Source organism: Cupressus sempervirens, chromosome 1 (genome assembly GCF_028749045.1).
Source record: "Cupressus sempervirens isolate cs-2001-9-10 chromosome 1, ASM2874904v1, whole genome shotgun sequence".
In the NCBI taxonomy this organism is placed as follows: domain Eukaryota; kingdom Viridiplantae; phylum Streptophyta; class Pinopsida; order Cupressales; family Cupressaceae; genus Cupressus; species Cupressus sempervirens.
In genome coordinates, this window is record NC_143118.1 from 544,038,472 (window position 1) to 544,052,447 (window position 13,976).

The following is a 13,976-nucleotide window of genomic DNA, read 5'->3' on the forward strand; positions in this document are numbered from 1 at the left end:
TCAGCAGGGACAGGAATAAAATGCTTCAAACATTCGAGGCGTTACGTTGGACTTTTGGCTGAGTGTTCATTCTATTTTGAGGAGGTATATTTCTTGAGACCTTTGCTGCTATAGTCATATTGCACACCTGAAGTTACATGCAAATTGATCTGATATCTCTGCAAACTATTTTAAAAACTGTGTGAGGGTAAGCTGAAAACAAAGACAAAATCTGGTCGGGTGGATTAACAGATTGATTTTGTAAACAACACAGTAAATTGTTATGGGGAAAGTACGCAGCTTCAAAAAAGTCGGAATTGATCTTGTTAAGATACAACAACAATTAGCCCAAAATTTCCAATCTGATGTAAGAACTGAAATATCGAGCATGTATGATGAGTACAACAAATTCCCTCCACAGATTCAAAGAGTTACCCTTCATGGATTGTGTGGAGCTTCATCCAATGCTGCAAAACAAGAGTGATGTGGCAAAAAGGAAATATTATGATTTGGCCCAGGATCTCCTTGCAAAAGACAAGTGCAGAAATTTGTATGACAATAATTAGCTTGCCAATGGTCTTGAAAAGGAAGAGCAATCCGCTCATGATCATATGGAAGGTGTTAAACATGGTACAGGTCTATTGACATGTAGTATGGAGATAGAAGTTTCTTGTGGGGCTGGTGATACTAGTGGTCTTAATGGACATGTTGATAACACATCGGAGAAGATTGTCCAATCAGCCAATGATGACGGCTTAACACCTTTTGTGAGTGATGATGCTGACATTGATTCAGACCTATGGGTTTCTACATATGGCATGGATTCTTCTTGTGACGAATTTATTTTTGAATATCATGCTGTCCCTAATCCTTTGTCACAGTTGAGTATAAAAGATGACATTGATGATATGGATATATATGGTGACACACTTTCTCCCACCTCATGCGCATTTGACTTATCTCATACACCTACCAAGTCACCTTATTTGGAAAGTTAAATGAAAGTATCTAAGATAAGATTATTGCAGCTTTATCACATTTTGATAACACATATGAGATGGTTGAAAAACATTATTTTAAGAATCAATTAGAGAGAAGACAAAAGGGACTTGAAGACATTTTCTAGTGATACAAGAAGGGATCAAAACAATGAAATCAAACAATTTACATCTTCTTTCAGATCGTGATCATCTTCAAAATCTCACAAAGATTTACTCCAAGGCCTTAAAAAAGAAGGAAGAAGTTGATATCTTTTCTTGCGAGCTCACGAATTCTAAGGACATCCTAGAGGCTTCCTTAGCAGCACTTCAGGAGGCAGAAAATCAGATTGTTGGGCTTAATCAGAAATTAAATTTGACACAGTCTACCTTGGCTCAGCATTCAGATGTTGGAGTTGATGAGATTGACAGTGATGAGAACGAGAGGATTGACCAGCATGAAGACAGCCATGAGAATTCTGATTTTTATGACAGCAATTATATCTCTACACAATGGCACATGGATAGAGATGAAACAAGTGAAAATGACTCAGAGATTTCATTTGATGGTGATCCTTTCATTGATGGAGATGTTGATTTGAGTATTGGTACTTATGGTGACGCTGAACAACGTAAATTGCCCTTAATGTATGCTGATAGTTTCTACTGACTATCTAGAGACATATCACCCAGTCTTCATGAGATGACAGCTATGTATTTACTAGCAAGTGATTTTATCTTTAGGCACACTCCGGTTGTCAGTGGATTCTATGGTTCGTCTACTATTTTTCTAGTTTTGGCTCAGCCTCTAGAGGTTAGCAAGTTTCAAATTGGTTCATGGAGATACCTCAACTTGAGACACACCTTGTGAGATGGTTACCCTTCTAGCAAATAGACACAGTGACAACAATGTCAACTTCTATAATGTTGGTCCAGTTTATGACAGCGATATGTGGTGGACTTATCAGTAGAGCTTCATGCATATTTCCAATTTTGGTCGGGTAATATGTTTATTCAGTTGGTTGATCCAGGATGATAGGTTATTAGACATCCATTACTCCCAAGATCGTATTGATAGGATGGTTGGGATCTAGGTGTTGACTAAATGTATGCGTGGCATTTTGAGGATTATGTTGTAGTACTACACAATTTGACTTTTGATGCATTTAAGATTAGAGTCATGCAACCTTCAGATGCAACAGTACTTCACAGATTGACATGGGATCCAGGCATCTAGTTGATGGATGAATTGTACTTGAACACCTCGCTTCATAGTGTGGCAAAAAAATTTTCAGATTGGGCTATAAGTTCCTTTGCAGATTTATATGGGATCCTGGTACTGATTGCTTGAGGACAAGCAATCTCAAAGAGAGAGGACTACAATGTCCCTTTTTGGGAACATTAGAAAATTACTAACCCAACTCATAAAATACTTATAAGTAACTTTGGAGTTAAACTAAAACTATTTAAAAAGTCTCTTTTAATTAATAAAGGGAAAAGGTGACAAAGGGGCTATAAGACGAAAGACCGAATGGGAATCTGAAGAGTCACGGTTGAGCATTAAAAGAGGAAGTCTCATTTATTTTGAGGACACTTGGATTGTTGTTTGTTTTGGAGAATTTGGGTTTCTCTTGGAGAAACACTGGAAGAGTTTACATCATCCATTTCAAACATGAGGCCGCAAACCTTCGGGCCATTGTTGGTGGATTGGACGTAGCCCTGATTCATTACTACAGTGGATTCAAAACAAAGTTCACGTTGGGTTTACAGGCTCTTTTTATATGTTTCCAATCTAACTATTATTGTTGTTTGTAAGGTTGGACTCTATGCATAATACAATAGCAAATCTAATATGTTAAAACTGAATATTTTTATGAGCATTATTGGTTCATTTGCTGGTTTACATTGTTGGTTGGCTTTGCATGAGTTTTCTATTATATGTTGAAATCTGTTTATGAGGAAAATTCGGTATAATATCCATTAGAGATATTACATTATATAATAGTTAATAGATTGATGCAATGATAATTGAATCTTGAATTTGATACTTTTAAGTCTTTTTGATTTTTTTCAAACTTGAACTTGCAGCCTTCGCAAATTTTGATATATGGTCATGATATGAATATATGATACTTTTCATTCTCTCATTTGATGTCATCCTATGTTCCTATTCTAAGACGATTCAATTTGATTCTATGTTCTATGATGTTTTGATGGATGGCATTGATGATAATGTTATTATGATGAATGTTCCAATGTTATGTAATTCTGAAATTCGTGAATATATTTGAAAAATCGGGGTAATATAGAACGAAAAAAAAAACTACCTAAATGCTTGAAGCTACTTGAAAAAACAAGAAAAATGTGAATTTGAACAAATGAATAATGAATGGTAAACTTACCCCATATTCTTCTCTTTGCAATCCTGCTATAATGTTTCCTTTTTGGAACATTAGAAATATTGAAGTCTTATTTCATGCAACATTAAATTGACTCTAAGATATAGGCTCAAAATATTAAAAGGGGCGACTTAATGTTATATAAAGGACAAAGGGGCAAGGAGGAACAAGAAGAAATGCCTTAGGGAAGTTGAAGAGCCACAAAAGAATAAGACGAAAACTAGAGAGGAGCCAAACAATCTTGGTTTGCGTATTAAAAAGGGAAAGAGGCTCATTGTGGGTATGCTTGATTTTATTATTCAGTTCAGTTTCCTCTCTTGTGAATGTCTCAGAAAGCTTCAGCTTTCAGCTAGTTGGAGGACGTAGCCCCTCATGAAAGCAGGCAGTGGACGCAAACCCATTGTCTCGGGAAACATCACTTCAGGTGTTTCATTCATGCTTACAGGTTCTTATCCTATCATTCCAATCCAACTGTTAAATATGTATTTAGGATTGGTTTCTGTGTACTGGTTATTGTATTGCTGTTGTATAATACAATAACATTTTAGTTGCTAGTTGTTATATTGTTGTTGTATAAGGCAATAACGTTGTTTAAAGAATTAAGAGTTTGCTGGTTCATCTCATCAATTTGTAATTCATGGTTATGTGTTCGACATCTTGAATTTTATTTTGGAAATAACGAATTGTTATCTTGTGGAGAAGTCTTTGGCTTTATTGTTGTCTCGTATTGCATGTTCTTATAATTACAACTGAATATTATATTCATAAAGAGGTTGGATATATGCTGGTTGGTCTTCTACTGTTTTCGATTGTATTCGTAATACATCTGCAATATTCAGTTTTAAATATACTGAAAAAAGGAAAACGAGATAATATCTGGAAAGGAATATTATACCTGCTCTCTCATTCTTGTCTTCTTCCCAAATTAGAAAATGTCAAAACGAGTTTGTTTTGTTGTTTTTAGTTCAGGTTTAGTTTAAGGTGTGAAATTGTCCTTATGGGACCATCTATGTTTTTTCCTCAAAATTGTGGTTTTTTAAAGGCAACAAAAGTGTTTAGGCTCTAGAGTGCAGCCGGTCCCCTTTAAAATATCAGCTGGTTTCAGAGATATTTCCATTTTTTCCCAAAAAGAGGGACAGGTTGATGATGTTCCCAGCCATCTCCTATGGGAGACGAGGTTAATTTAGTTAGGGGACACATCCCAAGCGTGTGTAGTTAATATTTTGCAAATATCCAGGCTAAATAGATAACAAGATAGACCCTAATGAGTATGGTGACTGAAAATGCTGGATAGAAGTTATTATTTTGATGAATTGCAGGCTGTTACAGAACCCTTCCAAAAATATTTAATAATTTTCCCAAGAAAAGCAGAGCCAAGGAATGAAAATACATTGAATATACCAGATGGGTTTGGACTCTACTTGGAGGATACCTGCATAGCATACACATCAATCCAATTGCAAAACATGTACAATATACACAGCATAATAATGTGGCCCTCCACGCCTGCTGTTTACAACCATCCAATGTTAATTAGGTTAAGGCTTTTAGTGTATGTTACCAGATTTGTGTGTCTAACCCACAAGCCGGACTCAAGTCCGGACTGGGTTCAGATTTGCACACCGGTATGTCCCGGGTCCACATAGGGTCTAGATTTGACCCTGTGGGTCTGTCTGGATCTGCAGACCATGAATCCAAGTGGACCAACAAGGCCAAATCTGAGCCCTACGCGGATCCAACCCAAACCAGTCGAGAATCCCCAAGGACCCATGGGGTGAAACATAAGATGTGGACCCAAAACATGCAAAATTCAATTTTTTCATCGCTCTGTTTTTTTGCTCTAATTCTAAAACAACCCTTATTTAGTCTTCACAAACACATTTCATTGCTCACTTGCTCTCTCGTTTTGCTTTCTCCAACTTGCAAGTTTAAAAGTGAGGTGAATATTGATCATGTTTCAAACATTAATGAACTATAAGTATATTTTGAGTTTTCATTTTCTAAGTCATTAATTCGATGTGATGATTTTGTTTTGATTCATAATGTTATCTTTGACATTTGGCATTGATCAGTAATCAAGCATCATAAATTCATACCATGAAATAATATAGTTTTACAATTATGTATGTTTCTCTTATTTTCTGAATATATAGTGAATGTGTGTGTGTGTATACTCATGAATCCTTACGAATCATAATGGGAATTGTTTTGTTCACAAATCCACAAACTGGATTCTCGAACCTGAATCTGTCCCTGAACCCAAATCGAAAGCTTAGTTTTTAGCAGATCCTCCCCATAACAACCCTGTATGTAATGCTAATCAATATCCTGCATCTTTTGTACACAAAATTCTTCTAGTACCAGAGGAAAGCTTATTTCAGTAGTTTTAAACCTTTGGCTTGAGTAAAGGTCTCCTAAACTTCAGGTTATATCATAAACTCAAGACACACTAAATTCCTCCATATCTCAGAATTTCAGAAAATAATCAAATGTGTTTGAATGGGTTAAAGTGAAAGAAAGGAATCATAAAGTAATCAATTGGTACAAAATAAATCAGGTGTCCTCCCTTGAGATACAAGTTTCAACAAAATAGAAACAACAAATTTATTTTTTGGAAACAAAAAACGATACTAATAATTAAATGTCAGTGAGAGCACTCAGCTATGGAAAAAACTAAGACTTGGAATAAACTTAATCTAATCAACACGGCAAAGCAGGAAACAAGAATGGGATCTCTTGTAAATTATCTTTGGCTTAAAGGGCCTAAATAAAGATGACTGATACACTTGAACCCTAGGTCAGTCAAGAGTTCTTCTCCTAGGAAAGAAGACAAAGAGGTAAAAGGTAAAATTGAATATTTGGTCAAATCTTTTCAAGCTCCCCTGCACGATTTTGTGTATTTAGTTAAAAAATTTAGGACCCCAATCCCATTTGAACAAACATGGTAATTAATTCCCTGTCCTAGAAGGTATCGATGATCATCCTGATTGGAATTATGGACTCTTTACTTTCAATGGATCTAGGTTTCTTAAGTTCTCAATGTTTGGAAATCACTTTTGGGGATCTCCATAACCTCATAAGAAAACTTAAGGCATTCCATCTGCGGAGAACGCACTTGGACAGTTAGCGAAAAAGGTAACCCGAGATCTAGTCATATTAGAACTGAAAATTGGCTCAATCATATAGTTTACGCTCCACTAAGAATGAAGCTTCTTTGGCTTTTTTACAAAACTAAGGTTCCAAATAACCCTCCGTCTAAATTCCCACCTCAAAAAAGTTGGAATTCTGACCTCATATCTCCCATGGGTAGTAAAGACCAGAAATGGAGGTGAAGGGACCTTAATCATGGCTCTGGCACAGAACATAATGGAGGCTCTATTGAGAATGGTTGGCAAATGGTGAGGAGAAGAAATGCTACAAAAGATAGGATTACGAATGGCAGAGCAAAGGACGCACCAAAGGGATTATGATTTATCTCCAGCTATGTGCCAAATTTTGCATCTGGGGCAAACAAATTCCATTAGGAAGAAGTGCAATTTTGAATTCTATCTGGGCTAAATGCCCTAACACCTCTCATGGCCCTGCTGCTGCCCTACCTTCTCAACCCCCCACAAGCAGGCCCAAGGCTAATTGGTGTAACCCTCAATCTGTAAAGGAGTTTTCAAAACCATCTGGTGATATCTTTCATAGAAGGTATCCACTTCCCACCAAATCGCAAAATATGAATGCAGCAGTCATCAATAATATCTATCCAGAGTGATTATGGAATCACTTTAAGAAACATGGATTTTTGCAAAATAGTGCGGCATTGAGTCTTCCATTGAGGTGTTCGAACAGCTGAAAAAAAATCCCAAACGTACCAGGTAAGTATTAGTATCCTATCTGAAAATCTCATATTCATTGACTACAAAGAAGTTCCGCTCAAGAATGATATTTTATTCCAAGATCAAATATTCTTTGGAGGTTAGACTATTAAATTCTTCAATTGGAAACCCAACTTTGATCCTAAGGATTTTGGGGATACCAAAATTCCTAGATGGGTAAGGATACCTAATCTTCATGATGAAATTATACATAGTAGAATTCTAAGAGAAATTGGAGACTTATTAAGTGGTTTTGCAGGATTGGAAAAATCCTTTGTTGACTCATCAGATGTCAAGATTTTGGTTTACTCAGAATTATAAACAGAATATATTAATCCTCTAATAAAATAATTAACCAATCAATTCATTTATATGATCAAACCAGAACTCTATACAGGACGCATTAAAGATATAATCCCTCTGAAAGAAAATAGACAAATTCAATTAGATAACCCAGAAATCTGTTACAAAACAAAAGGAATGGGATCTTTCTTAAACCCTCTATTGATATAACAATCAGTTTTAATAACTGAATGGGTGGCTTTCTCATAAACACACAGCAACTAACTACCTTGGACCCTATTAAGAAGACAACTGCCCGAAGATGTGACGGGGGTGATCAAGGCAAAATGGGCAAAACTCTGGAAAGACAGGAAGCCCCCTATGAAGTGTGTTGTGTTGATGAACATATGTTTCCTCCCAAACCAAAGCTTGAGGAAGGGGAAATCATGGAAAAATGTAATGATTTTGCCGCAAGAGATGATGAACAGTCTAGTTTCCAGGAAGCTAGTCCTGCAGGAAATAACCCTTAACCTTTAAAGTTCATTATGCCTGACTTCATCCCTAAAATTGTCATCAGGGAGGCCAATACGAACAAGGAAAATATGTAGGAAGAGGTTAAGAGATTACACAATGAAGGTTTTGACAAGGCAGTGGAGCAGATGGTAGAAGACTTTATTATTGAGCATGAAATTTAGTGGGGCCATCAAAAGGAACCTTTCGTTGATAAGAATACTATAGACACCAGTAATCAGAATTTTACAATCCCCACTACCATGGACAAATCAGATTTAGAATGCTCTGACCTCAAAACTTATACACCAGAACAGCCACCATGCAGATTAGAAGGGAAGATCAGCTGGGACAATGGATCTAGAGACAAAACTAGAGGATTATATATTAAGGAATTTTGTAATAACATCATGGAGGAAATAATTGACAACACAGTGGTAGACATGACTCACATGGATGCTGCAAACAAGGGAAAGAAAGGCTCATCAAAAAAAAATCAGAGATATGAATGCAGAAGAGAGATCACATGAGATGTCTATGGAGGAGTTTGCAAAATTATGCAACTGGGATATAAATGCAAAAGAGCTTACATTAGGCATAGCACAGAAAGAATTGAACACAGGTTCTCTGGATTGTGCTAAGAATGTAAAGAAAGCAGGCAGAAAATCAATCAATGAACTAAGAGAAAATGATGGTCTGGTGATCGGCCCAAGATAACATCACTACTGAATGCAGGGAAGGAGAACAATGAAAATCTTATAATGGAATGTTAGGGGCCTTAATGACCCTAACAAGCAGTGGACCCTAAAGCGTTGCATATATATTAACAAACCTGAAATTGTATTCATTAGAGAAACAAAGTTAACAAAGACAAAATGGACTTAATTAATAGAAAGATGGTAATTTGAGAAATTGTGGAAGTCCTGCAAAGGAAGCTTCCAGTGGATTGGCAGTATTGTGGGACCCAAGATGGGTCTCCTTCTCCATAAACAGATGTTGCAGAAATTGGATGAGCAGACTAATCAAAAGCATTAGATCCAACCTACAACTCACCCTACTTAACATTTATGAACCCACGCAAAATATTGACAAAATGAGGATTTGGTTGGAAGTTGAGCAATTTCTAGAGACTATATCTGAGCAATTCCATATTATTGGCAGTGATTTCAAAACCATCTTAAACCACAAAAAAAGACAGGTGATCTGGCTAGTGCTTCTGTGTTTACAAATGAATGCAAGAGGTCAAAACAGACCAAGACAGTTTTAAATGGAATAACAAATGACAAGGATTCGGCAACATTGCAGAAAAATTGGACAGAATCCTCTTCAAACGAAATTGGGCAGAATTTCCATACAACCTCCTGGAAGAAATACCTCAGTCAAGTTCATATCACTACCCTATCCAACTTAATATAATTGAAGATACTAAACCTAAAAGAACTCCTTTTCAATTTGAACAAATGTGGCAAAGATGAGAATACCCTAAAATTCATAGAACAGTGGTGAAATGAAACTAAAGTATCTAAATGATTCTATCTGGCATAAAAAATGAAAACTATTACAAATATACTCTTAACTTGGGACAGAAGTTGTTTTAGTAATATTTTTGAGGGAAAAAAGTACAATGGAAGAAGAATTGGAAGAACTTAACAAATTAGTTATTGAGAATAGCATGAATGAAATCCTGTACCTAAAAGAAAAATAGCTAAACTCTAAACATGAGGATATACTAGCAAAAGAGGTAACTTTTTGATGCCAGAAATCCAAGAAACTTGGCTGGACGCTGGAGATAGAAACACCAATTTTTTTTCATAGAAGTACTGAATTTCGCAGAAATGTGAATAGAATCACTAAGACAAAGGATTGAAGATTCAAGACTCCTTGTTGAGATGGCTGTAACAAACTTTGAAAAGATCCTAAATAACTGGGAGGGATATAACCTAAAGCACCAAAAAAGTATCTCTTAACAATATCCATAAACTTATATCAGATGAAGAAATCAAGATGCTCACTGCCAAATTCTCTACGAAGGAAATTGAACAAGTTGTTAAACAAATGCAACCAGATTAAGCACTGGACCCTGACGGCTTTCCAGCCTTATTCTTTCATAAATGTTGGCATTTCATTGGCACTGAGATAATAGATGCCTTGGAAGGCGTGAGAAAACCCAGATGTCCCTGAAAGAAATTAACAATACATGCTTAACTATACTTCTCAAAAAAGACAAGGCTGAAAGTTTTGATGATTTCAGATCAATTTCACTTTGTAATACCATCTACAAGATTTTGGCTGAAGTTTTAGCAAATAGGACCCAGAAAGTCCTTCCTAGTATCATTAGTGAGGAAGAAATTGGATTTGCCTCTGGGATGTCCATCTACAATGGAATTATTATTGCCCCGGAAGCTATGCATTCTGTCCTACATAACAAAAATCCAAGCATGCTAATCAAAATAGATATTAGTAAAGCATATGGTAAGGTTGATTAGTGTTTCTTATGTGAAGTATTCGAAGCTTTTGAGTTTACTATATAAGCTGTTAATCATGGAAATGTAAATAGTTGTCCTCTGTTGGGAAGGCAACTATGCTTAAAGTTATCCTCTCTACAATTCCCATCTACCAACTATCATGCATACACTTACCAATGAATAAAAGACATGAGATTAACAGAAACCTTACAGTTTTTTTTCTGCCAAAGTGCAGAAGACAGAAAGAGGATGGCTAGGATCTGATGGGATAACATTTGTAAACCAAAAGTGGAATGTGCTTTGGGTTTTAAAAACACAAAAGAGTAGAGTAAGACTTTAGGTACAAAATTTATATAGAGGATGCATGGTAACCCAACCCTGAAGTGGGTCAAGATTTCAACATTCAAATATCTCAAAGGCTTGACACCCTATAGATTGTTTAGGCTTGTGACCCCAGCAAAAGGTTCAAGAATTTGGAACTTTATGATGGATTGTAGGGAATTTATCATGGAAAATTGACATGGAATCTTGGGGTTGGGAAGGATGCTCTTTTCTGGAATAACTCATGGGGTGGCTTTGAAGTAATCAGGAAAAACTCCACAATTTCATAAATGCAAAAAAAAAATCCTACAATCTAAGTGGGGTAAATATGTAAAGGACTAAATTGAATCCCCTTATAACGATGTTACTTTAGGTTGGAAATAAAATTCCTTTGATAATATACTATGCCGGAAGATGAAATGAAAAAGCTTAATGAGATCTGCGGTCAAGAAGCATTACGTTAAGAAAGTAGAATGATAGGATGGTTAGTGTGGCTCTAATTCAGGAGAATATAACTCTAAAGATGGCTATAGAATATGGATCGAAAAACAAATGAGGCAGAAGAGTGACTTACCTCTTAATCTATGCTCGGATATAAATTGCCTACCAAAAGCAGGCATGTTTTCATGGATAGCTCTATAAAAAAAGATACTACTGATAGGTTTACCAAGATGGGCTACGAGGGGCCAAGTAGGTATCCCCCTTTGTGAGAATGAGAATAAAAATGCAAATCATGTCCTACTGAACCGCAGGTACTCTATCAAATGTTGGAGATGGTTAACTGGAAAGTTGGGATGGCCAACCACTCTCCCCATTGATATACTGAGTCTCTTTCATCTCTGGCCCAATACTCACAAACATAGCATTTATCATATGCTTTGGACAATTACCCCTTCTATCATGATATAGGAAGTGTGGAACGAAAGAAACGGACGTATTTTTAAAGACTGGAAGATGTCACAAGAGCAACTTATCCATAAAATTAAGACACATATCGAAGAAACTGTTCATAGCAAAATCCTTAATCATCCCTAGAAGGAAGCCAAAATGTCCTTTTGGGAAGAAAAAATAAGAGGAGATGGTTAACTGGAATGTTAGGATGGGTAACAGCTCTCCCCAATGATATTCTGAGTCTCTTTCATCTCTGGCCCAATACTCACAAACATAGAATTTTTCGTATGCTTTGGACAATTACCCCTTCTATCATGATATGGGAGTTGTGGAAAGAAAGAAACAGGCGTATTTTTAAAGACTGGAATATGTCACAAGAGCAACTTACCAATAAAATTAAGACGCATATTGTAGAAACTGTTTCTAGCAAAATCCTTAGTCATCCCGGGAAGGGTGCCGAAATGTCCTATTTGGATGAGAAAATGAGAGGAAGATGGCAAGGGCTTAAATTACCACCCATTGTAGGGTTATGCAGCCAAAACAACATAATAAAAAGGTTAAAGTGCATTTGGGTAACCCCCCAAAAGAGGGCTGGTTTAAATTAAATTTCAATTTTGGAAGAACTTTGCAGGAATTATGGCTCTGACTGAAGGCTTGAAGACTGTCAGATGTTTCAAAGTTGAGAAATTGGAAATATGTCAAATTGGAAAATGAACCCTTTATTGTCCTTAGTCCTAAACCTTATAACATCATTCAAAAAATGCATATTTAATGATATTTTTAGAGAAGGCAATGGAAAAGCGGATAAACTCTAGTCATTCATTTAGCTTAGAGGCACATATCCTAGCCCCTCTCTTCATATCTCATTATGGCAGCTTTAATTTACAGAATAAGGCTTAAATCACTGGCTGCAAGTCCATACTGTAACTTTACACTATACACAAATACTAGGTTGAACGATGAGTTCTACCATATGTAGCAGTTCTGAGGCCTATTTTGAGATATAGTCCCCGAGGAATACATAGTTAGTATTTTAAAATTCCTAGTTGTTATGTGTTATGGTTCATTTTGGTCCTCTTTTCTGTTCATACGCCTAACTTGTTTTTCATACAAAGTGATTTTCTCGTAGGATCATATTATATTTCATAATGGATATATGATAATGCTTGTAATCTTTATACATTTTATTATGACTGTCAAGCTGTCATGCAGTTATAAAAATGATCCTGTAATTCCATCCCTTAATTCTGGATGGACCTGTTTTCAAACAACTATTTGTTGATTCTGTAACATGTAAGATTATTGAACAATATCACTAATTACATTGCATTGAGCATTGTCGTTATATTTCCCTGAAGAATTAGCCAAATACCCTGCTGCATGCACCACTATAACCAGAATATACCTGAGGAATAGTATGTTTGATTGTACCAAACTTGCTCACAAATGCATCCAATATACGCCCCTATTTCACAAATTTGAACGAAGTAGGAATTAGTATACATGCAGTGCCCATTTATACACGGTTATACAACTAACAATTAGTTGCTATCCATGAGTTACTTTGTAGTTACTACTAGTTCCATTAAAAATTAAAAAACTGATAGAATCAAAATCATTACCAGAAAATAGTGATCTAGCTGCCAGTCAGAAACATTTAAAGAAGAAATTAATTAAAAAGGACGAAATCATAGATATAATAAGAAAATACTTTAATAGCGACTGATATTCTACAAGATATAAGCTTTAAATTAACAATCTTACAAGTAAGGCCCGTCCTTCTTCCTTGCTGGCAGGATCAGTGCCTCTGGTAAAAATAGGTTCAACCTGCAGTGCATTTATTCATAACAGCCTACTAATGGTTGTAATTTTAAACTAAAATAACATGTGAAAAAAAAGGCCTTCTTTGTTTAAGATACAGACATATTTTAATGTCACAAAGGGACCTCTTCAAAGGTGCTATTACTGTGAAAATCTAATACAAATGACTGAAGTGTAAGACAATACCAGATTAAGCATCAATCGTGCACAAGTAGTCTGCACACTAAGTGGGAGAGATGAATCATGCATGTTTCTTGAAAACAAGTATATAATTTGTGAGAGCTGAAACACGCAAAAGACATGTTAGTTCGTAACCAGACAAAGACTTAAGCTTGCATATGACAGCTAAGATGAGTAAGGAAATAATATGATCCACATAGCTTATTGGAAAGTGGAAAGGGTAACTAAACAGAGTCATTGAGTCAACCACATGAGGAAACAAAAAGAAAGCTGCATACTTCGTTCTTT

General features: G+C 36.0%; 1 protein-coding gene across 2 annotated transcripts in view; it reads right to left on the reverse strand.

Annotated features, from left to right (window-relative positions):
• Positions 1–13,976, reverse strand: part of LOC149578610 (uncharacterized) — a 153,090-nt gene that overhangs the window by 78,593 nt on the left and 60,521 nt on the right. The window contains exons 8-11 of one of the 2 annotated variants that reach the window (XM_089830179.1): positions 13,695–13,790; positions 13,452–13,514; positions 13,310–13,327; positions 13,093–13,152 (exon numbers count right to left, since the gene is read on the reverse strand). In XM_089830179.1, the coding sequence (XP_089686305.1) occupies positions 13,093–13,152; positions 13,310–13,327; positions 13,452–13,514; positions 13,695–13,790 (237 nt within the window). The remainder of the gene's footprint in view (positions 1–13,092; positions 13,153–13,309; positions 13,328–13,451; positions 13,515–13,694; positions 13,791–13,976) is intronic. The other variant, XM_089830182.1, reaches the window with a different exon arrangement.